General features: G+C 41.5%; 1 protein-coding gene across 1 annotated transcript; it reads right to left on the bottom strand.

Annotated features, from left to right (window-relative positions):
• Positions 1–110: 110 nt before the first annotated feature.
• Positions 111–27,204, bottom strand: ITIH2 (inter-alpha-trypsin inhibitor heavy chain 2). Its single transcript, XM_010171685.2, has 20 exons — positions 27,115–27,204; positions 25,468–25,542; positions 20,479–20,514; positions 19,604–19,776; positions 18,786–18,890; positions 18,251–18,413; positions 16,834–16,941; positions 15,164–15,292; positions 14,396–14,512; positions 12,919–13,087; positions 10,718–10,843; positions 9,661–9,842; positions 8,391–8,576; positions 7,480–7,619; positions 6,602–6,774; positions 5,396–5,530; positions 3,156–3,269; positions 1,860–2,058; positions 967–1,139; positions 111–226 (listed from the first exon to the last, which is right to left on the bottom strand). Exons 1-20 carry the CDS (start codon positions 27,196–27,198, stop codon positions 111–113), a joined length of 2,703 nt encoding a protein of 900 aa, XP_010169987.2. The 5' UTR covers positions 27,199–27,204.

The following is a 27,204-nucleotide window of genomic DNA, read 5'->3' as shown; positions in this document are numbered from 1 at the left end:
AGCAGGTCAGCCCCCAACCTGTACTGGTGAAGTACAGTAAATGAAAAAGCTTACAGTCACTGGTGTCATTAAAAAGTCAGATTTAGAAAGAGCAATGAAGCGTGTTATTCTCACCTGGTAACAGTGAGTTTGTTGCCTTTCACTTCCATGGTGGCTTGTGGTTTCTCTGGAGCTTGCCCAGGTCTTTGGTGGTGGATATACACTTCTGGTTCAGATGCAAACTGACCTGATCAAAGAGAGGTTTACAGCTCTTTGTGTGTCCTCACCTTTGAGGCTCTCACAGAAGCTGCTGCCGGGCACTTTTGGAAAACCAGACTGGCTGCAGCAGCAGACATCCCTCCTGATGGATCACAGGGCACTGTGTCTCCAGCGCTACCGGATCACCCACACTGGGAAGGTAGAAAGCTCTGCTTTTGAGCCAGCAAACTTGTCTAAGTAAGCAGAATGGAACTGCAAAGAGTATTTAGGAAAACAACCTCTGCTGCTCAGGATTCCCACATCTTAAAAGGAGCCTTGGGTGGGTCCAGGGCTCGGAGGGTTGGTTCTCCCTGTGAACAGAGCCCTCGCTTTTGTTTGATACTACTGCCAGAAAAGGGCTGGTGTTCAGGGGAGAGCTGAATTACAGGGGTTTGCACAGAAGTCTTCTCAGAAAGAAGGTCTGAGGAGTTTATTTTCAACCCACAGCAGTTTATCCAGACTGGCAAAGCCCCATCACAGTGTCACCAAGGCTAGTCAGGCATGTTTTGAAAACACCCTCCCCAGCTGGGATGAAGAATAATCTCCTGGTCTCTGATGTTCTAAAATGTCTGTGAGGCTTCCAGGGCATCACAAGAACCTCCTCCATTTTCTGTTTGAATAATTTTCACACCTTCTCCATCAGGATACTGCCACCAACTAATTCACTCAAAGATCTAGCAAAAACCCCTAGTGCCCCACCATTCCCACCACCTGACCTGCAGCCCTTACCTATCAGCCCGTGGGCTGCAGGAGAGAACTGGTTTTCAGGGGGAATGTAGATTCCCAGGAAGTCAACATTAACTGGGTGATTCTTCCACACACGGTGCAGCAAAACCATGAAGGACATCTCCTCCCCCACGGTGATAGTAACATTGCTTTCTTTCTTCACAGATACAAGAAGTCTAACAGAGATGAAACAAAGGAAGGGCTCAGTTCAGCTGCCCCCACACAGGTCCCTTGAGATGGTCTCAGGGCATCCAGAACAACTGCAGGGGGCTGGCAGATATGACAGAGGATCCATCAGAAACCCACAGCCTTGGGAGTGGTACCCAGAGGTCTGGCAGGACAATGCCTAATAGGACAGACACTTCATGCCCATGTTGAGGCAACCAAATCTTGCCCTTACAGATTTAAGTTCTTCCTACAATGAATGGAGATTTTGGAAGTGATCCCATTAACAGGTGTCCCTCAGCAAGCTTGAGTGCACCCTCAGCAAGTTTGCAGACTTCAGGTGTCTATGCTGTAAGGTGTCCAGCATGGCTGCTAGCTTTTAATCTGCAGGTGAAGGTCTCTTGGATGTTCTGAGTTCTGCTTTCCATCACATCAGGAACCCTGAAGGTATCTCAAATAACATTTGGTGTTTGTGTTTAAGCAACTGAGTCCTGGTCTTAGCTAATGCGGTCAGCAGCAGGGAGAGGAATTCAGCTCTTTCTGCTTGTGTCTGGTCAACTGGATCGCACTCTTGGCCCTACTGCCTAATGTCATTCACTGTAACGAGAGCTAAGATTCACCTGCCCATACATAGGCACCCTGTGACCTGGATCCCACCCATAGCTGGATCAGTCCAACACTGTGTTGCAAATGGTTTCCATAGGGCGGACAATTAATGCTCAGCAACTTACTGTTTCCGAATGATGTGGCCCGTGTCAGACCAGGTCAGCGTGATGCCGTAAGATCCATCTTTCAGTGTTATTGTTTCTGTGGTGATCTCCAATTTCAGGCCTTTGTTTTTGAAATAAAACCCAATTTTGCCAAAGTATGTGTTGAGTTTCTTATTCTCTGTTTTCTTGGCCCCAACAAGCTGCCCATTGACCACAACTCCTGTGAAGAGCAGAGAAGCAGATGTTGCCTTAATCTTGGAGCACCACCTAGAGACTTGGAGTTCTGATCTCAGCAGGGAGTACTATGGGATCAGCAGAAACAGGGTCCCCACTGACCCCTGTTTTTCTCATGTTCTCAGCCAAGAGAAGAGAAGAATTTGTTAAACCACCTTCTGATACTACTGTTCACCCCCTAGCATGTTAATCTGGTGGGAATTGTTAGATCTTCTGGTAGCATGAGCTAACTGATAAGCCATTTGGTCCTTGCCACCTGTGAAGGGCATGGAGTGGATGGGCAGTGGAGGAATGGTACCACATTTCCAGCCCAGCTTAATCTGCTCCAAATGCTCATCACTCTTCATGTATTTTTCCAGAAGTTAAAGAAATGCTGAGAGGTGAAGCCCTCTGAGAAGAAGAGGCCAATTCCCTTTGATTCCTTTGGGAGTAAAGTTGCACATTTTTTTCTGCCTGTTACCAGGGATTCCTCCAGTTTTATTTTTCTTTGTATCTACCTTCCACTTTCTTCTTTAAAAGTACAAATGAGCAAAGGGAATCCTCACCTATCATGGAGAGTTCCTCACCTATCTCAGCTCCTTTCCCAGTGTTTGGCCATCCTGGCAGTGAAAATGTTTTTCCTAATAGCTCACTCCTACTCTCAATTTCACCTGTGGCAACTTGTTTCTGTTGACTCTTGTCCTTTACCTATGCATCTTGGAGATGTGTCAGGCTCCACCTTTACCTTTGGATTCTGTGGTTGTAGACAGCAACAACATTCACTGTGGGTCTTATTTTCTTAAGACTGACCAAACCCAGCTGTCTCAGTCTCTCCCTTTATGTCCTGTGCTCCAGCCCCATAATCATCTTGGTGGCCATCACTGAATTTGATGCAGTTTTTCAACATCTTTCTTCTACTGGCAAACCTAAAACTGGACACAATACTCCAGATGTGGAGGGAAATAACCACTTCGCTCAATCTGTTGGCCACAATCCTGTTAGCACACAGTCCTCCCTGGAGGCCTTTCTCCTGCTCCCTCTGAACGCTTTTCAGAACTGAGAGAAGTAGTGTGCTGTAAAGTAAACCATGTTTTATTCCCTTACCAGTACCAGGATCAGAAACCAAGTTTAGGATCTTTCCAGGCTCTGAGTTGATATTGAAGCAGATGTTCCTTTGGCTCTTGGGCAGGTATATGGTGAAATGTGGATCATTGTCAACTGAAACACAAAAAAGAAACAGGTGTGAGAAGCAGGCCAGTACCTGCCCTACAGGTAAGGGACACAAAGACTGAGACACTTGGAGAATTTTGATGCACTTTTAGGGTCTCCCCAGAGTAGAACAAGTGTCCTTTCCACCCCTGCAGTAGCTAAGGAAGTTCTCAGATGCTCCTCACAAAAGCTCCTCAGACACTTTCTCCTCATATACTTCCCCTGTTTAAGGAAAGGACGTGAAGCTATTGGCTTGAGGATCATGGCCAAGTGCAGTGAATGACTGGTTTAACTGGTCAGCTGCATGCTAGGGTGCCATAGGCTCAACCTGGAGTTCTAGAAGCCAAGCTTTATTTCTTCTTGATGGAAGCCAGCCTCCAGGTGAGACCAAGGACCCACCAGACAGACAGGGACACACCTTTGAGGCCTAGATCCAGGAAAGGACTTAAGGCAGGGAAAACAGGACTTTGAACACCTCTGCTCAAAACTAATATCCAACCTCCTTGATGCTCAGCTGTTGCCTGTTTCTAGAAGTGACACACTCCCAGGACATCACTCTCTCAAACTAAGAAGCTCTCAGACATGTTACAAGTCCATACCACCACACTGATATTGGCTAAAGATACACTCTGCCTACCAACCTCTCTGAGGAACACAGTCCAGGACTTGTTCTCACAGTGTGTTTAACACTGGTGGTATTTGGCCTCCCTGAAAGTCATATATTCTTTAAAATTTGCCTCAAATGAGACAAAACCTGCACCAGTAACTGAAGGCAGCTTCCTCCCATCTCTCCTTGAAGTTCAAAAAACTTCCCAGCCCTTGCTGGTTCAATGGTGTTTGCCATCTCCCCATCAACATGCAGAGACATGCCTGTACTCAGTGTTGCCTATGGGGATAGCCAGGCCAGCTTCCATTCCTTCACTGGTGTTCCTCAACTTTTGGAATTATTTAACTCTTCATGTATACTAGACAAATCCTAAACCCTTGACCAGGAATGTCTTCACAAGAAATGGTGGGGTAGGTACCCTTCAAGGGGTGAAGGAGCTTTTGAATGTCTTGAATCTTTTTACTATATTGAGTCTTTTGAATATAGCCCTCAACCATTGTTCCTTATTCTCACCAACTGCTTGATCTTCCTCAACTTGATGCCAAGGCCTGTCCCGATCAACATTTCCAGGAACAAAAAGAATTTCCAGTGCAAAATACGTGTGTAAGATGGACAGGTAACTTTGCCTTGTTCACCTTCTTTTCCAAGCAATTTCTTGACTAACCAAAGTCTTAGATTAACCCTTGAGCTACGCTGAGAAGGAGCTGGCTAGCTGTTTGATAGCTACGTAAATACACACATCTGTACACAGGCACACTCCCAGAGATGTTGTAGTTAGACTGCTTTTATAGGCAAGGTTCTCACAGCTGGTTTCTTTAAGTAGGCACTAAACAGTGGCAAAGGCTCGAGCATTTAACAGGATCCATCAGTCATCAGTGCATTCACAGATTTTTATCTACCACAGAACATTCATCTGTCATTTACAATGCCAGTAACTTTACATTAACGTTGCTACTACGGAGAAGCTGAATGTGAGCTCAGTGAACAGCCTCAGACTCAGGGAAATATGCAGCAGAAGATGGGGTCACTGGGATCCTATTAGGATCTAAATTAGTCTTATGTTTGTAACTTAGAACATATTTTTACCAGTTCATCTATTTAAAATAAAAAATACTCAATATTTTATAAAGGAAAGCTTAATCCTTGGGATGGATTTGCAAAAATTTGAGTGAGGTGGCTGTGATTTGGGATGCACATGATTGCATGGGGCTGTATCAAGGACCTTTCACACCGATGTCCTCTGCAACAGCAGTGAAATATCTTTGTCACCTTCTCACAGTAGTTCATTTGTTCTCTTGTGGACTAGCTCCTAAACAAAGACATGGCTTTTGCAACAATTCAGAAAACTCAACAAGAAAAATGAGGACAACTGATGGACTCCTTCATCATCATAGAGCTTAGTATCTTGTCACAGAAGCTGAAATTCCTGAAGAGCCCAATAACTTTGGTTGTATCACCTTTATTTGTTTATTGGGTGATGAGTGTTGCTCTCTAGTGTTTCTTTGCAGAGAAATACTGCAGCTTTTACCTCTGTTTATGCTCAGAGAAGACACAGGAGGACTCCTTTGCTCAGGCATGAAGCTGACTGGTACTGCTGTGACATTGGCCCAGGACGGGATACCTTTGTTATTATTGGGTGCGTTTGGAGTTAATCCAAGAGTACCTGTTAAATGACAGGCAGAATTAGGTTTTTGTTAGTGCTGACATATTGAATAGTTTAATTCTTAGAGTAATGCTGTAGATCATAACCTGATGCTGTTATACCAATGTAAAGCAAGTGCAACATACTTTACAACAGACAGATTTGTATAATGAATTTAGGATGGATTTACTCCAGTGTTTCCACCAGAGGAATATGATTTACCATAAGCTATTGGTAGAAAAATGGAGCCTGACTTTTTAAATTCTTATTCATGCAAACAGGCCTCATTTTAGGAAAGCCCCCATGCAAAGGCTTAAGTGTTTTGCTAGATAAAAATCTTATTTAAAAAAAAAATAGCATGTGGTAAAAGCTTTCATAGAATCATAGAATGGTTTGGGTTGGAAGGGACCTTAAAGATCATCCAGTTCCAACCCCCCTGCCATCAGCAGGGACACCTTCCACTAGACCAGGTTGCTCAAAGCCTGGCCTTGAACAATTCCAGGGAGGGGGCATCCACAACAGCTATTGGTTTGAGACTGACTCTACTATATAATGCCAGAACAAGCCAACCCCGCCTCATTTAGCTGGACATAAGGTTGCTGCAAAAAGGACCTTGGAACATGTATTGAAGTAATGGATTTAAATCTGGAAGTTTAATTACTGAGAGACTCTGTTGTTACGACAACTCAGATTCCATGTGAGTTCATGGCTGATTGATAATAATCCTAGGAAGCTTCCAAGGTTTAAAAGTTGTGACAAAATAAGGTTTACTCAATTCTAGAGCTTCAGTGCAGGGAACTAGACATGTCTGCCCCAGTGAAGTGTTCAGTCTGTGACATTGTAGGCTTATTGGAAACCTTGCCATTGCAATGTTGACACATTCAGTCCTCACTGAAGCCAATGGCTCCAAAGAGTATTTGCATAACAGGATGCTTTCAAACTGGTTGAAGATTTGGTCAGCTTTCTCTGAATATACAGGCTGTCCTATAAGCACAAACACCCAGAGTGAACAATGAACGCAGTCGTTCTTCCAACACAAAAAGAACAAAGCCAAAATGAGAGGTAGAGGAATGGACAGACTGAGACACTGACCTGGGCAGCAGCCCCTTCTGGGGTCTTTGGGCTGGTCTGCCAGCATTATCTCATCCTTTTCGTCATTCTCAATCAGCATGGCTGTGAAGGGGGTAACAATATGATGGTCAAGGGACATCTGTAGGATGGATTTGGTGATGTTCCTCTTCAAAGCTGCAGTAGGGGCTGTGTTTCTGTGGAAAATAAAACAGAAGGCATGGTTAGCAGCTTTACAGGGCAGCTGCCATGACAATGCCTCCACAGAGCAGTCATAGAGACAAACTGGTAGGTATTCCAAGAAAGAAAGGTTGAGGGCCTACGTGAATGCACTCTCCGTAAGAAGACTATTTTTGGCTTCTGTGGGCTTTGGCCTGGACTCAAAGAAGCCCAGTCCATCTCCTGGTCTCAGTAGACCTCTTTCTGCTTCAGAGGGGATTCATCCTGAACCCCTCCATAGCTTTCACTCAGGATCCATAAGGCAAAGCTCCCATTCATTTAATTCACTAAGACCCACAGCCAGGTCTGTTTGACCCTCATTCCTCTAATTAACTGCTCCCAAAGTCTATTGCCTGATATCTGTGAATGCTAAAAATAGGAAGAATGTGACTGAAGAGATCACAGAACCACAGAATCACCGAATGGTGGGGTTGGAAGGGACCTCAGGAGATCATCCAGTCCAACCCCAATGCTAAAGCAGGTTCTCTACATCAGGTTACACAGGAAAGCGTCCAGGCAGGTTTTGAACATCTCCAGAGAAGGAGACTCCACAACCTACCTACCTACCTTTATTTTCATTTGTTTACCTTACCCACTTGAAACCCTGTGGTTGTGGTCTTGGAGAGGACCAGATTGCTCTCAAGATTCACTTCCCTCCCATCACAGACCACATTTCTACTCACCTCTCTGCCAGCATCTGGTTGACAGTTAGATATGCCCACAGCTTCCTAGTGAATTCAGGATCTGCATATTTGTCTTTCTTCATGAAGCCATCCAGTTCTTCAACATCTCGCAGGGTTTCCATGACAAGCTCTGCATTTGCCTATGCAATCAGTAAGAGATAAAGATAATGGAAGGTGACTCAGGAGAATGAGGTGGCTTTGAGTTTCCCTCTTGGCATGGGTGGCATTAAGGACCCACTCTGGCTCACTTCTAGATCAGAAAGTCCAGCACCATTGGCCTGACTGCCATGGGGAGAGGAGTTGTAGCAAGAGGGTCTTCTGTTAAAGACACTTTTAGTGACAGTGGATTAGAACAGGTAAAGGAGCTGTCAGCAGTAGGCAAAGAGGAGGCTACCACATGCCAAAAGAAGAGGCTCTCAACAGACCTCTGCTCTCCTCCCCTCAGGCTTTTCCACATGCTGAGGAACAGGACCCAGATTCCACTTTCTTGCACAGACCCTTGGACTGCACTGTGTTTTGGTAGGAAAGAATATTGAACAGGTTTGATTTTTCCAGCAAATAACAAATGTCATCTTCTAAGCCCCATAAGTGTGTGAGTGTTTTCTGTCCTCCTCAGAAAGAGGGATCTGGATGTAGTATTCCCACCCCATTTTTGTCTGTCATATTTCTTATCAGAAGGAAGTTCCTTTGGCAGGATGCAGGATGCAGGTGGTGGCTATTCATGGCTGTACTTGAAACTATTGTGAAATATTGTTGGACAAACCTCCACAGGGTTTCTCCACGCTCCCACCAAGGACCCAAGCAGACAAAACACTTGGCTTGCAATAACCTCCAGCAAGGAGACTGTGCACATGAGTGAACGAACCAGCCCAAACCCCAGGAGCAGGCATCCTAGGGACACCTTCACTCACTGCTGTCGCTGTGACGATGCTTTCCAAGTGCTGCAGGTTTTCTGTGTCAACCTTCCCAGCCACTACTATCTCCGAGCCACCAAAGTAGTTGTGGAAGCTGCTTTGGGTGACATCTGACACTGACTCCTGGGGGTAGTTGAACTGAATCTTCTTCAAGAGTGGGGTGGAGACCTGGTTGTAGAAATTCTGAGATGGAAAGAGACAGAGAAGTGAGTCTGTTGTGCTTGTAGCAACCCTTCCACATGTGCCACTCTTACTGGAAGGAGAGTAGATGACAAAACCTGGAGCTCTAATGGACAAGTAGGACTTGCTTTGCCCCAGAGAACGTAGACTTCTTTATACTTAGACCTTAGTACACTTGTAAGGGGGTACAGCAAGAAGATCTGGTCCAAGTCTTGTGGAAGTCAAAGGATGGTCAGAAGCCCATGGGCTGTGTTCTTCTAGACCTAAAAGGCTTCAGCATAGGTGTGTATGGGCCTGAATCTATTATCAGATGGGTCAGCTCTTTGCTACTGTGGAAGACACACAGCTTCTTCCTACCTAATTCTTGCCAAAAACTTGACCTATATCTCATTTGTTTTCACTTCTGTGCTTCAGACTGTCTATCATTTTCTGACCCTGTTGTACCTGGCTGATGTGAACTGGGATGTGTGCACAGCTGGGCTTGGCACAGGGGACCAGAGAGGGAAAACAGGTGCCCATGGGTGCTATGGGTGGAGGATGTTCATACCAAGGGGCTGCACTCTCAGAGCTGCTCTGTTTGGCAGAACACCATGTAGTGTGTCCTGGCACAGCTGTGTGTCCTATCACACCTGTGTTGGGAAAGAAGTATGAGAAGCCTGCACAGGTCATGAAACCAGTGAACAGAAACAGAATAAGGGATGTAAGAGTTTCTTCAGCAATTGCTGCTCATGGATTTGGAGCCATAGGGTCCTAGAGCTGAACTTTTTCTTCCACTGGCAAAGTTTGGATTAGCATTTAGTGTTTAAATCTAGGCCTCTTGTTGGTGCTGAAGTGGTCTGAGGTAAAAACTAGGCCTTAATTTGAATTCAGAAAATCTTTTTTATGGTTAGAATCTCGGATCTATGTAACTAGGATCACTTAAGCTAATGCATGATTGTCATCTTTCAGGACTCTCCAGAAGAAATGTTTTTTGTGACCTCCCCTATGAACCTACAGTAACTCTGCTCTTGCTAGTGAAGTTACTCAGCTCCACAGCTGTGAACAGACCTGGACCCTCAGTTTCAGAGGCAATAAGTCAGAAACAGACCTTCATTTGGGCAGAAGTCTCCTGATTTCCAAAAATCCTCTGGGCCATGCCACGGTTGTCAGTTGCGATTCTCTGCAGGAAATCGTAATCTACATCAAACCCAATCCCAAGGCAGAAGAGAGAGAATTCATCCTTCATGCTCTGCTTCACATTCTTCTGGATTGTCGTCAGCTTTAGCTCACCTTGGAGACACACAAAGGGTGACATCCATCTGAGCAACGGAGGAAGTCTCCATCAAGGTAGGTGCATTCATGCTCTTCCAGTGCCTTTGGTTCTCTCTTAAATATAAGGGAAATCTAGACAACTAGCTCAGATGGCAGATCTCCATTCTGCAGTGCCTACAGTGACATTCAAGCTTCTCCTGGATGGAAATTAACAATTTTTTTCTACTGAAGAAGATTTCTCTGAACTCTTTTTTTCTATCTGATGCATATTCTTTGTACATCCAGTGCTCTTATAAACTTCCTGGGGAGTTTGTAACTGGAACACACCTAGGCTTCTCCCAGAATTACTGCTTCAAGATCTCTGCAGACTAAGACATATCCACAAAGATTTTAGTTTATTTCTTATACTTAAGATGTTCTCTGCCACCATTGTGACTGGGGTTTGTTGGGGCTTTTTATCAGGAGTATTTTTAATGGCAGCCTATTCTAGGCTGGCATGTTGCAGTAAGCAATTGCTTTTGTCCTGTACCAAATCCAATCCAAATTAATTTGCTTTCTGCTTTATTTTCCTGATTTTGATGTTACACTTGGGACTGCATAGGTCATTAGCAGAGGAAATTTTTTCTAAGGGTGTTGTGTGTACCTCTCCTAAAGGACTTGCTCATCTCTGCAATTGCAAGAAGTACATAATTTGCATAACGTAATCTGTCAGTTTTTGAAAATTCCTGTGCAAAGCCCCATGGCACCTACAGCCCTTGGAAAAAGAGCAGCACAGGCATTGGAATGAAGGGCAGATGAAATTTTTTAACTTACTGTCAAAGGGTCTACATGTTGCATGCTTTTCTCAGGCTAATCCCACTGGCATCTCTTCCCACCTAAAGAAGGATCCTTACCTACTGTCGGGTCTCCATCAGACACCAACACAATCATGGAGACTGAGTTAGGGTCCAACATCCCTAAGCTTTGGGCTTCGTTCAGGATGAATGTGGCTCGGAGAAGAGCTTCATTGATATTTGTGCCTGTCAAAGACACAATGAAGAAAACAAGTTTGATTTTTGTTGCGTCTCTTGTCAAATCCAAATCAGTTCTGAGAGTCTAGTGGAATTAATCAGCGTAGATAAGACCTGAGATCAAGGCAGCAATGTGATGCTTACGGCACATCTGCTAGCACTCTGGTTCTCTAAAGAAATAGAAGCTGAAATATGTTATATGTGGGTCATTGTGTTGAACAAACCTTCCCTATTTCCCTTACCTATAGTTATATTATTTACAGAAATGAACAGAATTAGTCACGATGTACATCTTGGTAAGTAGAAATAGTCTGGATTACAGACTATTTCCAGACAGTAACAGCAGTATTATTTACAGAAATGAACAGAATTAGTCACAATGTACAGTAACAGCAACATGTTACTTTTTTCTTACCATGATGTTGAAATAGATTAATATGTATTTATATGAATTTATGCACATCTGTATATACACATACATATGCATTTTGCGGTAAGTTTCATTAAGAATCATAGAATCATAGAATGAGATTGCTGTCTCAGAGCATCTGTATATACACATACATATGCATTTTGCAGTAAGTTTCATCAAGAATCATAGAATGAGATTGCTGTCTCAGAAACCAGATGTTGATATCCTTTTTCATCCCAGGCTTTCACCCCCCCATTCTTCCCCATACACCTCACTAACTTCAGTGGGATAATTTGTGGTGTTGGGAGTTATTTGCTGTGGGAAGAAGTAGTGAGTTTGCAGGTAGATGATTGAATGAGAAAAGAAGAAACTTTCTTTCCTGGCACCAGTGAGAAACAACCAGCCTTGGACATCTCGATTGGTTTACTCACCATGTCTAAAGGTTTGGCTTGTGGTGCAAAAGGGACTGAGTAAGCAATTAGTGTGAGAGGAACAGGAGTAAGAAGGCTGAGCAGTCAGGAACTAGGCATTCTGTTTGTCAAGAAAGAACATTAGCAGCTCCAGAGACAGGGTAATAAAATCCTGCATTGCAAACTGGCTTTGTTGGATGGGAGCGGGTCTCATAGCTTGTCTGTCAGTTCATTTGGAGTAACAAAGTCAGACTTACGAGGCATTCATATACTCAACATGGGTTCCTATTCCCAGCACACTGAAGATCTTGGACAAGTCTATAACTTCATATTGATCCTACCCTACATGTTGCCAGTGAAAGTTTCTGGGAATGAAGATGCCAGGTCACCAGAAGGCTCTGATGTTGGGGAGAGCCTTTACATACTATTGGTGTACAAATAACTGAACAACTAAACCAGAATTGCACTTCAGAGAGCAGTAGCTTAAAATGATCATGAGCCCATTCTGTACAAGTAGATCAAGAACTAACAAATGAAACATCCAAAGTGCTGTAAGTCTGAAAAAGGTAACTGTCCTTGTTTATCAGACAGGGAATGAAGCCACAAAAATAATGAGCAGTTTGCACAAGGTGGCATTTAGTAGATCATGATGTAGTCTACAATTTATGGGCAGTGGAGACCCTAGAGTTGGGCTGCTTGTGATCTGCTTTACAAAGCCATGAGACAGTCTTGGTTTTTCTTGGGATCTGTGAGGCTGGAGGTAGGACCTATAGATTAAAGGTACCTATTCTATGGCATATGTTCTATCTATTGGAGCTGGGGCTCCCTTTTCATAAGGGAAAGTATTGACAGAACAAGGGGAAATGGGAATAGGTTGCCCAGAGAAGCTGTGGATGCCCCCTCCCTGGATGTGTTCAAGGCCAGGTTGGATGAGGCTTTGAGCAACCTGATCTAGGGGAAGGTGTCACTGCTGATGGCAGGGGAGTTGGAACTAGATGATCTTTAAGGTCCTCTCCAACCCAAACCATTCTGTGATTCTATGATTCTATGATTCTATGATTATTCAGCAGAAGGAAATGCCATCCCATCCCCTAACTCAATAAACTGGAATTCTTGTTCTCCTTTAACCCCATGACATGTTTTTCCCATCTTGGGAATCAGACTGTTTTTCAGGAATACTCTGCTAATCTGAAAGTCATCTGGGGTACCCGTTCCTGTGATATCTAACTTCCATGAGCACCTTGCAATCAAAAACCTCATACCCCCATTGGGATGGATTGTCTGGATGTACTTCTTAGCATCTTCAACCTGCGCTGGGGTGGCTGAGACTAGATTATCTCTCCAGCATCGGACATTGTGGTTGAAGTCAATAAGGGAGAACTGATCAGCAGCACGGAGCTCACTCAATATTGCCTTCATGGCCTCGATGGTCTGCGAAGAAGAAATTTAAGAGAAGATGAGTTTATGCTTCCTATTGCTGAAAGCATCTTCTTAACTTGTGACTACAAGCAAACAGATGCCTCTGATGAATAAGAACATGAGCACTGGAATCCAAAGTAGCATCTGCTACCCAAATCTCTCTTTTTTTTTTTGCGCTTCATACATAAAATTGAACTTTTATCCAAAGAAACACAGAAAAAATGCAATTAGCAAAACCAAACCCATGTGACTCAACCCACCCTTACTTAACTCCTGTTAATACAGAGTGAGGTGAGAGAGAGAAGCAGTTTGTGAGACATTGTGGTTTAAGGAGAGAGGAACTGCTTGTATCAGCTCAGGAGCCTTAGCTCTGTCTGCAGTGCTGCCATTTCAGGCTGGGTAACATCTGTTTGAAGATGTGTGATGTAAACAAGTGACAATTAGCCTGTATCCTAGTTTTGAAGCAATGATTTCCCCAAGGAAGCAATCTAACAAGCCTTAGTATTGTGCTTCCAATTCAAATATAACTAGATCATCATTGACTGTTTGTCTAGGCAGTTCTTAAAAACCCTCAGTGACACACGGTATACAATCTCCTCAGCTCCCGTCTCAGCACTACAGTTTTTCTTAGTATCTAATATAAATCTCTTCTGCTGTAAATCCATCTGTTTCCATCTTATTCTACCCTGGGTGGACACCAATGTCAGTTGATGAGTTTCCCTTTTGGAACTATTGTTTGCATATTTGGAGGCTGATTATGTCTCTCCAAGTCTTTTTTTTTGCAGACTAAAATATCCTATTTTTTGCATTTCCCCCCCTGCCATGGGTTGTGTTGTCTAAACAATTCTTACTGCTCTTCAGTGGGCTATCAACCATTTCCAAGAGTTATGTTGTCTAAACAATTCTTACTGCTCTTCAGTGGGCTATCAACCATTTGTCCACAACTTTTTGAAAGCAAGGATGTAGTATCCCCATTGAGACTTTCCCAGGATTCAGTAGAAGTTTAGAGAAAAAGGGGATCAAAGCCTTTGCAAAATTTTTTGTCATCTGTCCATTAAAATTTTAATTTAGAGTTAAAATCCATATTCTGATGGCATCAGCTCTTCCTTACAACATGGAAGGAGCATTACAAATAAAGAGTAAAATCATGAAGTCTTTGCTTCACCAAATACTCTCCAAACTCAGTGAAACTTTTCACAGAGTTAAGTGAAAAGAGCTTAGTTGGTAATTTTGAGTGTCAGCCTGCTGCAGCATTATATGGTAAGGCACATGGGAAAAGTTGGCAGGAAGTTCATTTTGCAACAGAGGTCAAACACTTACTTGTTTCATTTTCAGTCCCCACATCGAGCCACTGACGTCTATAACAAATAAAATGTTTTTGGGCAGAGGATCAAGATTTTCCGGAGCAAAGAAGTGAATAAAATAGCCATTAAAAATCTGAAAAATAAAATTTAAAAAAAAATCACAATGAAGTGAGTTGTTGTAAAGATGTCAGAAAACTCAAGACCATAACAGAGCAGAAAATTTTATTCTTCTTTATAGGCCAAATCTAACTTTCAGCTCTGGATGTCTCTGTATTTGTAGCCTTACACCATTTGTATTCCACATCTACTTTTTCTCAAGGAAAGCAGAGACTGATTTTCAGACAACTGCCATGCACTAGCATAGGGAATAATGAAAAAAAGTTTTTTTAAAAGACTGTTATGTCTGTAATAATTCAATCCCATAACTCTGCTTCATGTTAACATAAAAATAATGATGTTCTGGTTGTCTCCTTGAGATATATTGGTACAACTTCCAATGACTCTGTCCTCTGATTCAACATTAAATCACCAGAGTGCTGCAAAATATAAAAGACATGGGCTTTTGGACAAGCCACGAATCTGCTCCAGACTATATGTAGAACCATGTCTTAGTCATAAACTAAATAAATCCATTCTGCCCACTTAAAATATCTCTATTCTTTCAATTGGATACAGAGTTCTTTCATGTTTATTCTCCTGAATGATGACGTTTAGCACAGTTTGCTTAATGACAACAATTCTTGTATTCTTAGATCTCCCTTCCTGGTTAAACAGCAACACTTACTTCCAGTTCTCCACCTGTGGTTTCTCTATTCACATCATATTGCACCACAAAATTTCCATCTACTGCCGTGGTTGAGCACGTGGGGCATTTTCGTTGCTGAGCCATCGTTGGCTTGAAAGAAATATGAGCCTTGAAATGAGAAGTGATCATCAGTCAATCAGATGTTGTATGGAAGGTGGATCATTGAAACAAAAAGAGTTCAACTATTTATGAAATATCTTATTTCACTGAATGGTTTTCTTCTTCCTTTATTTGTATACTTTGTTTAAGCAGAAAATGGGCTTTGTCACTTCAAATGAAAAACAGTACTAAGGTTCACCTGGATATGTTGATTCAGTAGTAGCAACTGTGACACAATCGTGGTGACCCATATCTACAGCAACAAATATTTCAATTAGAGCTGTGCGAGCCATTTCTAGTAACTAATATGTTGGCTCATTTAACATTTTCCTAGTTGAAACTATCCGTAATGTTATCAACTTTAAAAAATAGCTTTTAAATTTATTTTTTCTGAACAAACGAGAGCTTATAATTTGTCTGTTAATTGAGTAGTAGGAATCATTTTCACTAGTCATGTCATTGCTCATCCAGGCTTTATGGTATTATTTCTCTGCTTTGACTGGATAACTTGAAATTTCCTGAGAAGAGAAGACAATATATATATTGCCAGCAATAAGATTTCCCCTACACTCACAGAGTCTAGTGCTTGCACAGGACCTTCCTCATAATGTGAGATCTTTAAAACATATGAAAAGTCCCTCTGCATTAATGTTATGAACAAGAATACTTGAGATTCTCTTAATATTGGCAATATTTTGCTATATCTTAGTTAAACATGCTATTAAGAATACTGCCATGACAGCTAAATTTCATTATAGCAGCAACACTTCCAGATAATTGATATGAGCAGAAAAAGAGCTGAATGGGACTCTGAATTAGTGTTCACTTATTTGCCTTCAAATTCATGATTAAACTTGGTCAGAGGTTATCTGTTTACACTACCTCTGAAATAATTTGATAAAATAGAAATGTGGGTGAATAAGACATAAAGCTGAGCCTGGATATTGAGAAAAAATACTGCCTGAGATATTATTATAGCAGTAGTATAGAGAGACTTTTGGGGCCTGATTCACATACTCAGCGTTACGTGTCTATGTAAGAGTAAGAGGAGTTGTACCCTCCCACAGTCACTGCTTGAAGTTTCTTGAGGAAGTCTTTACCTGTAGAAGGGTTTACTTACACACGAGAGCTATGCTGGAGGAAGCTGGGGTAAGAATGTTAAAGAAAAGAGCAGTTCTAAAATCAGTCACTGTGCAGAGATTCTCAGTTGAAACTGAGATTGTGGAGTTATTTCAGAACAGAGTGGAGTTATTCCACTTGATGTTCATCACCTACTTTTTTCACATCCAGCAATCTCAGTGCATTGCTCCATCAGAATTACAAACTAAAAGCTTTGTGCAAAGATGGATAGACTACACACTATTTCTGTACTGCTGCCACTGTAGTATTTGAGTGTTCTTGTGCCTACATTTAGGTATCAGTAATGAAGACACTTTTTTTTTTTGCCATATTTTTTCATGCTTCCAGCAGGTATGAAAAAACACCACGACTGCATAGGAATAAGTGTGAAACCTGAACTTTTAATGCTATTTCCAGTCTGTGACTCTTACCTTTTTCTCTCCCTTGGAGATGGTGGTGATTCCATCAAAATGATCTCCGAATGAATTAGGAACATGCACATAGCGAATTCCCTGCGGCTCAATAATGCGGACATCCACCTAAAGGTGGGAAGGGAGGACATTTAGTATGGAGCAGTTCCACTGTTGTACCAGGATCTTGTGAACCCTCCACATGCAAACTCCAGCTGAAGGGTGGGTTGCCCTTGAGGTTGCTCCAGTAGAGTTATTCTCATTCGTGGTGGAGATCCATGCAATGCCAAAAATAGACCATGACGGAAAGACCAAAAATAAAATAAAATAAAATAAAATTATCCAAAGAATAGAAAGAATTTGTTGGAAATGCCCATTCTTCCCCTCTCTCTCACCTGCTGGGGCAAGTGGTGGGATAGAAGTCAAGGGTGATACCATTGTTTATGCTGAAAACATGAAAGAAGCATGCAATGACTCTGCCTAAGAGTTGCTTTGGGTTAGGAGTCCAGGAGGATGGTAAGTTCTCACATTCAATGATGAGTTCTGTTCTTCTCTACTTATGCTATTGAGCTATTGACAGGACAGAGAGTATTTTTGCTTTTGGTTGGATGGCAAAGGTGATTTGGATAATAAAGGTTTTATCCCATTAGTCTAGGCTTTTTCTGGTTGTGTTTCTGGATAGTTAGTAAGATTACTAGCACACAGGACATGGAGTCTTTTTCAGTAAGATTAACTCAGGCCTTTGGACAGCTTGAAGCAGATCTTAGCTTGCACCAAGGAAATGTGAGCAACAAACTTCCACAGCTTATATTGAAGCCATGGAAAGCTGAAGATGAAGTTTATGAAACAGGAACATGAGAATGGCCAGATGGAAATAGGAAACAGGATATAGCTAGCCCTGTGTCTGCTGATGGATGACAGAGAACATCTTTGAATGTGCATAAGAAAGAGGGTAAGAATAAGACAAATAATATTCTGGCAGCCAGTTGTGGACAGACTGACATTCAGAGAACATCTGCTCTCATAGGACACTATCCCATGAAGTTGGGATTATTGTGAAAAGTACGGTTCCAAATAAATAACAAATATTACTTATTTTCCTTCAGTCAAGGCAATTTTACACAAGGGTATATACAGACCAAAGCTTGTTTGCCCAAGTGGTTTTGACATGAGTCAGTCACAATTCAGGAGATGCCCAACTGTAGTAGGAGAGAAGGCCGGATGTATTTACTTCTCACTCATGTAGCTACATAGCCCCTGGTTTGAAGGGTCTCACGCTGGGCTATACAGTGACCTTGAGGCTATTTGTACCAAGCCCATATAAAAGGAAGGAGCTGTAGATGAAGTGTCCTGCTGTGGGACTCATAGGAACCTTGGCTGCTGTCTCAGTGAGGATTCACCTGTGGGGTGCTGCCTACACCCACCATCTCTACTTTACCTCCATGTGCTTTGCCAAGCGTCCTGGCTTCACAGAGATGACGTGCTCATAGGAGCTCAGTTTCCTTCGAATCATTTCATGGTAGTGAAGTTCGAATTGAATCCTTGTCCCTGGGGGCACATTCACTTCAGTTTTGAAGTTTTCCATATCCAAGGCATTGCTCCTGAAAAGTCAGCTGTGGGGTTATTTTGAAAAAATACAAGGAAAAAGAGATCTTCTTTGCATTTTGGTTTAGAGTTATGGATTTGCTGGGTCTGATTCTAACTGTGGCCTATACCAGGGAACTGCAGCTGTCTTTTAGTACAACATGTGTTATCAATTTGAAAGCAGGAACACAAGTTAAGTCTTTGACAATTGATATCAGAGTTGCTGTAATTAAGTAAAACTTGCCTCTACAACTCGTTTTCATTTCCAGGATTCCCCCTCATCTTTTCATTTCCAGGATTCCCCCTCATCTAGCTCCTCCTGGGATGGGTCACCCCAGTTCTCCTGTGAAAAAGTTCAGTACATTTTCCATATGCCAAAGTCTTCATACCTTACTATTCCAGCAGCTTTGCCTTTGGCTTTTGCTTGAGAGTACATTTTTCTGGCTTCAGATTTTTCCCGAATTCTGCTGGTAAATGTTATACCATTGACATCCCTAGGAGAGAGAAACACAGTCAGTTTGCAAAAGAAACAACTTTACAATTGACGACTGTTTCTTCATTTTAGAAAAACATCAGTGAAATCTAATCTGGTGGGAAATGAAATAATAAGGCTCTTGTTTAACCCCAAAGTAATGAAGTCTATTTTCCACTAGATCTGTATCTTTTGCATCACCTGCTTTTTTGTTTCAAATAGCCAGCACTGGTACTCTGAGAAGGATCTGCTCTCCCCCACTACCTCCACACTTTCCCCATCCTTTGGTCAGGGCAGGCAGTTACTTATGTCATGGTTGTTTTGGAACATGAATCAGGACATGTCTGCTGACCAGCAATCTGGCTGCTGCCTCTCTGAATGGGTACTGAACCAGGCTAGTTTCTTTCTGTTCAGTGAGGGCTCTAATCTGGGTCTCTCTCTCCTTTCATCTGGTGCCAACTTGCACAAGAAGGTAGGAGCTAAGTCTGTTTGAGACTTCTGTCCTCTTGTCAAATTTTGTTGATGTTGGCCAATGGCCCAATAATCACTGGAGAAGAAGAGATGGACAGACAGTATGATGACATGAGCTTTTTTTCTTTGAGAAAGCCCGCTAAAATCACACTGAAGCTGGAAAATAATGAGATATTTTGCTTTCACAAATGCTTCCCTCCCATCGCATTTTGCCACCACATTGAACCTGCCAGAGCACAAGGCTGATACCTGCTCACTACTTACATAGTAAAATTGTCAATAAAAGCTCCTTTGGGGACTTGTACATCAAACACTATCTGCTGGGACCGTTTTGCGTTATTCACCATTTTGGCTTGGATCATTGTGTTGGCCAACCGTGACGTTATAGTGGATTGAACTTTGTAGCTGTAGAGACCTATCTTGTCATCGTCCTCCACCTGTAATTGACAAAATTACTCTATAAATTTGGAATACAGGTAGAAAATGTGCCCTAGAGGGCAATATCAACCCCTTTTATAGCCTCAGTGTCTTTTTTTCAACTGGTGTTCATTACAGTATGGCAGCCAGACAGGACATGAACTCAAGCTCAAGACACCTCCATGTTTTACCTGGCAACTGTGTCAGGATACTCATGTGAATATAGTTTATTATAACATTTTAGCTGAAAGGGGGAATTTATTAAGCTGGAATGTTTTCTTTGCTTTTAACCATGGAACCAGTCCTTGGAATGACTCAGTTGGTGTAATTCAGCATAGAAGGGTACACAATAATCCTTGACATCATATTTTGCTTATATTTTCAATAAAGGTCCTAAATAAAGGAGACCTGAAACACTGGTTACCAATCTAGTCTTGTAAATGGTTAAGCCATGGCAGCAGGAGAACAGTTTTAAGATATATTAAGATATTTAATCACTTTGGATGCTTATTTCTTCATATTTGCCATACCCTTCTCCCTCCAAGAGCAGTTGTATAAACAACATTGTGCAAACAGTGCTCTGTTTAAAGAAAATAGGTTAATAGCCAACCAGCAGTAAAAACAAGGAACTGAGCAAACAAAAGGATTGATTTCCAAAAAATGGTTAACTAGAAAATCACTTTGCTCAGTATTATTTTCCACAGAGGTAGAAAAAAACTCACCAGATCTCCAACATACCCCCAGTCGGATGTGCTTCGCTGGAAAAGAAAAGTATGGAGAACATATTTCAGCAAAGCTAAGAAATAGATTAAGGCTGTTTCAAGACAGGGATCAAATAGTGGTAACATCGAAAAGCTGCTTTCCATGATGATCAGAATTGGTTTGAGTTCTCAGACTTAGTGTGCAGATAACATTTGTGTTATTTTATGTATTTATACATGGGATGTTGGAGCATGTGATCTCCCAGCTGTGATTTAGAGGTTATCAAAACCAGAAGGACAGCTCTCTTCCTCTGTCTTTTATTCTTTATAAAAAATATTCTCTTCTAGAACAAGAACATCCTTCCTGAAAGCAAAACATGCTGGTAAAAAGTCATACTCAGAAACTTTTGCTTTTAACACAAAAATTAACATTTTGGGGTTTTTTTTAGGAAAAGTGGAAAATCCTGAAACCCCAGACCTTTTTAGTTCATTTTGTTTTCATTTACATTATAGAATATATACTAATATTATTGTAGTATATGCAATATGTATACAAAAGCCTATTGTGTAATCGACATTACATTTATATACCTATACGTACATGAAGTTAGTTATGTACATGCTTAGAACTGCTAGAAACTGCTCATTAACAGTTGGTTTTTTTCCCAGACATATGAATATTTCAATTTGGAAATTCCTATGAAAAGGTGGTGACATCTTGTGGCCATTTGAATAATTCTGTTTGATTTCCTAAAACTTAAATTTGCATAAGTAATCCTGGGATGGGATTTGGCTCTGCTAGTTCTAGGGGGAGATGCAATTGTTTAACACAGATATCTGCTTTGGTGTTATCATCACAACTAGGCAAGCTCAGCCCTTCACAGTCAGTGGAGTGATCCCTTTCATGTGAAAACAGATATCTCCATCTGGTTGAAGAAGTCCTGCCCTAAACCATGCTGACTGTACTGGTTAGAGGAGTGGGTGCCCAGTGAAGGTGCCCAAGGGTACCACCTTGGCCTTCAAATGAGGCTTCAGGAGATCACAAGGCTCCTGTAGGTCTTGCATGGTATCTGACATCCAGTAAGATGTCTTGGGCACTGCTCGAGCCGTACATGTAGGCAACTGAACTGAGCTGTTCAACTCCACTGATGATGAGCAGGAACTTAAGGAGACTAGTTCTGATACTGATGGCTAAATTATAAAAACATACCAAAATATATCAGTTTCATCTCAGGTTTCAGTTGCACTTCAATCCAAGAGGACTCAAAACCACAGAAGATGCTCATGAAAACTGCATTAGTCACATGGTGCATATAAGGTTTGCTATACAGTTACTAAGTTCATTTGAAGTTAATTAAGATACTGTAACTAGGAAAATATTGGGCTGCAAGAGATGATAAATATCATAGCAAGATCATTTAAATGAGGTTATTTTAAGGATCCTTTAAAGACAGGTAGAAAGACTGTAGGATTTCCACCTACCTGAGAACAAACACAAGTTTTTATTTACTAGTTATATATATTTATATATATTTACCAGCTATACAGGTTCCACCTGAAACATTCAGATTGGGATTTCAGGATCTGGAAGTTTATGGCTCTCTAGAGATCCTCTGCTAAGCCTGATGGACTGATCCTTGTTCTATCTATCCATCCTGACACCCCACAAACATCACTGTACAGTGAACTGGACCCTTAACATCTGATATAGAACCAGACCATGAAGAATGGCTGTTGTCCCCACACATACCCTTGGTATAGGAAACGTCACCAGCATGAATACAAATTAAGACTCAATCAACCTTAACTGAAAAGAATTTAATTTTGAAAAAATGAAGACCAAGATCTTAGCACAGAGAGGATTTGTTTTATTGTGGTACTTTTCTGGTTCTCAGAAGAGCTTAGGGTTCCCGACTCACTTTACAAATGGTGCTTAAAACTTCCAAGATGCCCAGGTTTCCTTCCTGTTTGTTTTTGTGAGGGTGGAGGAGAAGGGGGATGCGCTGATGGAGACATGATCTTATCACTTGTACATGTAATGATGTTGTCAGAGATCAGACATGGGGTGGGTCAACCAGCCCCCTAAGATCTCAAAGGTTGCAGAGGGAAGCTACTCCAACAGGTCAGGAGGACAGAGCTACAGACAACTATAAGTCAGGTTTGAGCACTGATGTGGTTACTGAGAACACAGGCTTTGTAGGAACCTCACTGGCACGAGGATTCATGGGTGATCCTTGCCTTTAAACCACATCCAGATCTGCTGATGATCACACTGCATAGAAAAAGTATCTTGTGTAATATCTAACATGTGACTAATCGCTGATTAGGGTGGAGACAAGTGTCTCAGGAACTGTTTTAAGGATCTGATCTTGACAGATGCTGGGTCCTATTTTCAGATACTAAGACCCATTTTCTCCTGACATCTGTGCAGGCTCCATAATGATCTTTGTTTGAATCACTGGGCATGAATATAGCAACTACTGTGCAGTCTACCATCAAGAAAATACTGGGTACTTCAACCTAACTATTATCCAGGGCTGCTGACCCTGATTCCTCCTGTCCTGTTTGTGGAAGAAGAAGCCCTGATGTCTACGGGAGGAATGCATTGCAAGAGGTAATGCATCACAAGAAATTACAGATTTTAGATCATCTATGGGATACCTAACTCACCATTGCTTTCAAGTTGCATTCCACAGGCTACTTCTGAGATGTAACTTAGTACAACAAGGAAAGAAGATTCAGAGAGGTTATACTGCATTCAAAGCACATTACTTTTCTACTGGGGCATGAAAATTCCTAGGGAAAGTCATAAGAATCTGTAAATTAAGCAAAAGGTGGAAAAGCAGATGCCCAGCATGAGCAACTAGAAAGACAATGAGATCTACCTGGCAGGTCCTCCCAGTTCTTTGAGGTGTTGTTTCCTCACAGATTCGTTTGTTTTCACATGACCCATTTCCTAAGCAGTTTTTAACACACTGCAATTTAATTGCAGCCTCTTCAGACTCCTCCACAGGATAATGGCCCTTATTGTGAGATGCGAGAAGAGCAATTTAAAACCTAAGTCTTGGTAGAATTTGTCCTCATAGTGCTGAAAATGAAGCCTGGTCTTTCTGGTCGAATTTATACCCTGGGAGCTGGGGGTCTCTCCAGCCTGCTGATTCTACCCTTTCTCTCCTTGCATATTTCCTTCTTGTGCTCGTTCTCATGGAGAGGTAACCAGGCAGGCAGAGCAGTAAGGAGATAGATATGATCTCACCTGGGTCTGAACAGCAAGAGATCAGGACCTGTACTGGGGGCCATGCTAGAGAACATCCTGCCTCACAGTCTAGACAGAAGCTCCATTATCTCTCTCTAAAACAGAGATAATGGCGGTGTACCATCACACACAGGTTCACAAGGTTACCTGCATTCCAGCCCATGGGGCACTCTCTTTCTGTGGTCATGAGTACCATTCACATACCTGAGACACAGTATTTTTGGAATTACTCAGGAGCAAATATTTTTCTCCAGAATATCAGATCTGTGCATAGAAAACAATTATTTCTATTTAGAGCTAATCACTAGGATCTGCAGAGACGTTCTGCTGTCTTGTTGCCAATGGGCTAGTGACTTCACTGCAGAAAAACATAGTGCTAAAACAAAATTTGGAAGCTAGCCTTCCTCTCGTGATCCACAGTGAGTGGGTCAACTCTGCCTGCTGTTGGCCAAGAGCTACTGTCTCAAGATGTTTCGTGTAGTTCAGTTTAATCTCATTTATCAATATTTTATTGTAACTCAACTAACATAAGTGTAGCTCATCCTATAGCTGAGATCTTAGTTCTACTGGTTTCTAAAGACTCATTTGATAGGTAGAGATGGGAAATAATATGTGGGAATATACGGAATAACTGGTATAATAAAACCACTGGTAGAATTGCAAATTACTGCACGTATATGTCTATATTACTACGTATCCAGAAAGTTGGGGAACAGAGGCAACATAAAACATATGGCAGTAATTACAGACATGTTGGAAAAAAGTGATGCCCTGAAGAAGTGCAGCTAGAGAGGATTTCTGCTTAGATCATTAAATTATTTAAATACAGTTCTGGCAAATGTGAGCTGGCTTCATTCATATTTATGCTAAAATCTTCCATTTTTCTGGCAGTATAATGGAGGCTTCAGGTGTCAATAAGTTACATTTACACTTTGTGTGAGGCCTCTTTCGAAAAGCCTTAAGGTAAAGAAGAATCATGTTTGCCTGTGCTTAACTTCAAAGATGCTGGGGAATCCAACTTTACTCAAGAGGATCTTTTGTTTTCACTATATTGAACAAGCTCAAGAAAGGCAACACCAGAGCTTGGTCAGGGACAAGGTCCACTCTGATCATTTCTTTCGTGCAGTGCAATAAAAGTTCAAACAACTGATTTAATGATTATTATCTTTAATTACTACAGTGTAAAACACAAGAAAACTCCTGCAATGCTGTTTTAAATGCTTCTGTTTCAGAAGCCGACAGAATTCAATAATCTCCAACCCATCAACCTGCTGGAAACAAATATTCTTCCCTGGTTTCAGGCTCCACCAGCTCATTACCCATGTGGCATCGTGCTGCACTCTTTTGACCCGAGTTAAATATGAATGAATGGATCACCTGCAGGACTGACAGGTTTCAGCCTACTTTGCCAGTGTCTGAAGTTCTTTTCCATTTTTTCATGGAAAAGCCTCACCAGTATCAATGGGATTATTCCCACACATAAAGTCAGACAGACAAGTATCTCGGTTGTTTAGCATCTATATTATGGTCCTTATGAACTCAGATATGGAACACAGCCTTGTTGTGCTAGGTACTACGTAAAGGATACTAGCAATTCTTATCTCATAAAGAGATATGGATGTCTCAATACTTATAAGGACCTGCAGGTCTCAATTGATTGTGCACTCTCAGATTTTGACACAGAACAAGCCACCTGGAGAGAGCTCCCAGGCATTTTTGCTTCCCTTTTTTTGAAACTTTTTTGGGTACTGTACCTGGTACCTGCCATTTCTCGTCTTGGAGCTTGAGGGAAATCCATCAATTTCTAGGTCAATCAGGTTTTCCACTTCCTAGAGGAGAAAGAGGAGGAAAGAAAGAGGTATTGCTGCTGCCTTACTGTTTGATTTATCACTTGATTTATTATTGATTAGCACTCTAATATAGAGTTCCAAAGGAAATTTACTTCCCCTTGGTTGGGGAGCAAAGGTGCAAATCACCTGAGACCAAAATGCTGCATCTTCACACATTTGGTTTCCTCTGTGGCCAACCAGCTCTATATACTCTTTTAAGATCATGACCTTTACTATCATTTTACAACCTTTCCTTCCTAAACAAGGAGTAATATTTAACACACTGAAATGATCATAAAGAGCAAGAGGCAGGTTATCATGAGGATGGGTCCATCTGTGGTATCTACAGCATTTCAGATACTGATCTCTGTTAAATCAGGAAGTTCAGAGAATTTCTGCTCAAATCAGTAGAAATTATCATTGGTTTTTTTTATTAATATACCCAAGAACTAAAATTGTCCCACTGACAACAAAGGAACATCAGATCTTTTCTAAGTGCAAGCATTGATTCAATTAAAAGCATGGCTCTTAAACCACAGCAATATTCTTAAAGTTTGTTAAAGTTTTAATTTATGGTAATGAAGTTTAAGATCATGCACTCCTCTCCAAGTTCTATGATAGCATACACACAAAGGTTTGCACAAAATTACATTGTTAAAACACATTGATGTTAAATTGATACAGCATCCATGGTTAGACAGGACCATAGGTCTGGAATATTTTTCCTGGGAATTACAAACTCATGATAAAAATCTCACTGTGTCATGAAAAGTGCTGTAAGAAGAAGAAGAAGAAAAAAGGATATCCTCACTCACTAATTCTTTTTTGTGAATTTTGCAAAGAAAAGAAAGCTTCACACCATCCTGGCTGACTTAATAGAAATATTACAATACACACTGCAGTGTAGAAATCAATATAGACACCCAGGTCTAAGTTTGCCTGAGTCTGGGGTTTTAAATTTGGGTTGATCTTCAGAGTCAAAGCTATAACTACACTTCTTTTCATCCCTGTATTATCCTAAGCAATTACAAGCTCTTCTATACATTATCTTGTCTGTCTGCGGAGGAATGTACAGTCAGTAAGATATTAACTCCATATTTGAATTCCTGTTAACCAAAACGTGAGTCCATATGAAACTTCGCTGAAGTTCATAGCGGTCCATATCCACAGAATTATCTAGGTGCTCTGTTTCTGCTTATTCCAGGGAAACAGGATATGAAATACACTGAAAGTCTGAGCATAGAAGCCCACTTGAATGTTTAAAACCACCAGAAAAAGCAAAGTTGAGGTAAAAATATGAATCTGGCTTGAAGAGAAACTTGAAGTTATGCCCATACTATCCCAACTTCAATGATATTAAAAAAGCAACCCTATGAATGACAGGTGAAAACCAATTACCAGAACAATCCCATTTACAGCTAAAAGTAGAAGAGAATTCATGAGATATAAGCAGAGCTATGAAGCAATGACTCAGTTCTGCTCCCACCGAAGTCAGCTGCAGCTTCGATGTTGACTTCAGCAAGGAAGGGGTCTCCCTTCTTAGGTCTCTAGGCTCTGCCTTGAAATACTCACATCTGGGATTTCGTCGATAACAAGATCAAAGCTTCCTACTCCAGAAATGAGGAACCAAACCAGGAAGCAGATCAGATGCTTCATTTTCTT

The sequence above is a fragment of the Antrostomus carolinensis genome, unplaced genomic scaffold (genome assembly GCF_000700745.2).
Source record: "Antrostomus carolinensis isolate BGI_N321 unplaced genomic scaffold, ASM70074v2 scaffold14197, whole genome shotgun sequence".
NCBI lineage: Eukaryota > Metazoa > Chordata > Aves > Caprimulgiformes > Caprimulgidae > Antrostomus > Antrostomus carolinensis.
The sequence above is the reverse complement of the archived record's forward strand: the minus strand, read 5'-3'. Positions and strand labels throughout refer to the sequence as shown.

Bases quoted from the DNA above. Each gene is read 5' to 3' on its own strand.
- ITIH2 (XM_010171685.2), bottom strand. From the start codon at position 27,198: ATGAAGCATCTGATCTGCTTCCTGGTTTGGTTCCTCATTTCTGGAGTA. The intron at 8,577-9,660 runs GTCTGTTTCTGA...TTTCCATCTCAG, and splicing joins AGACTTCTGCCCAAATGAAG to AATTTCTACAACCAGGTCTC. The intron at 2,059-3,155 runs GTAAGGGAATAA...TGCTCTTCACAG, and splicing joins GGTTTCTGATCCTGGTACTG to GAGTTGTGGTCAATGGGCAG.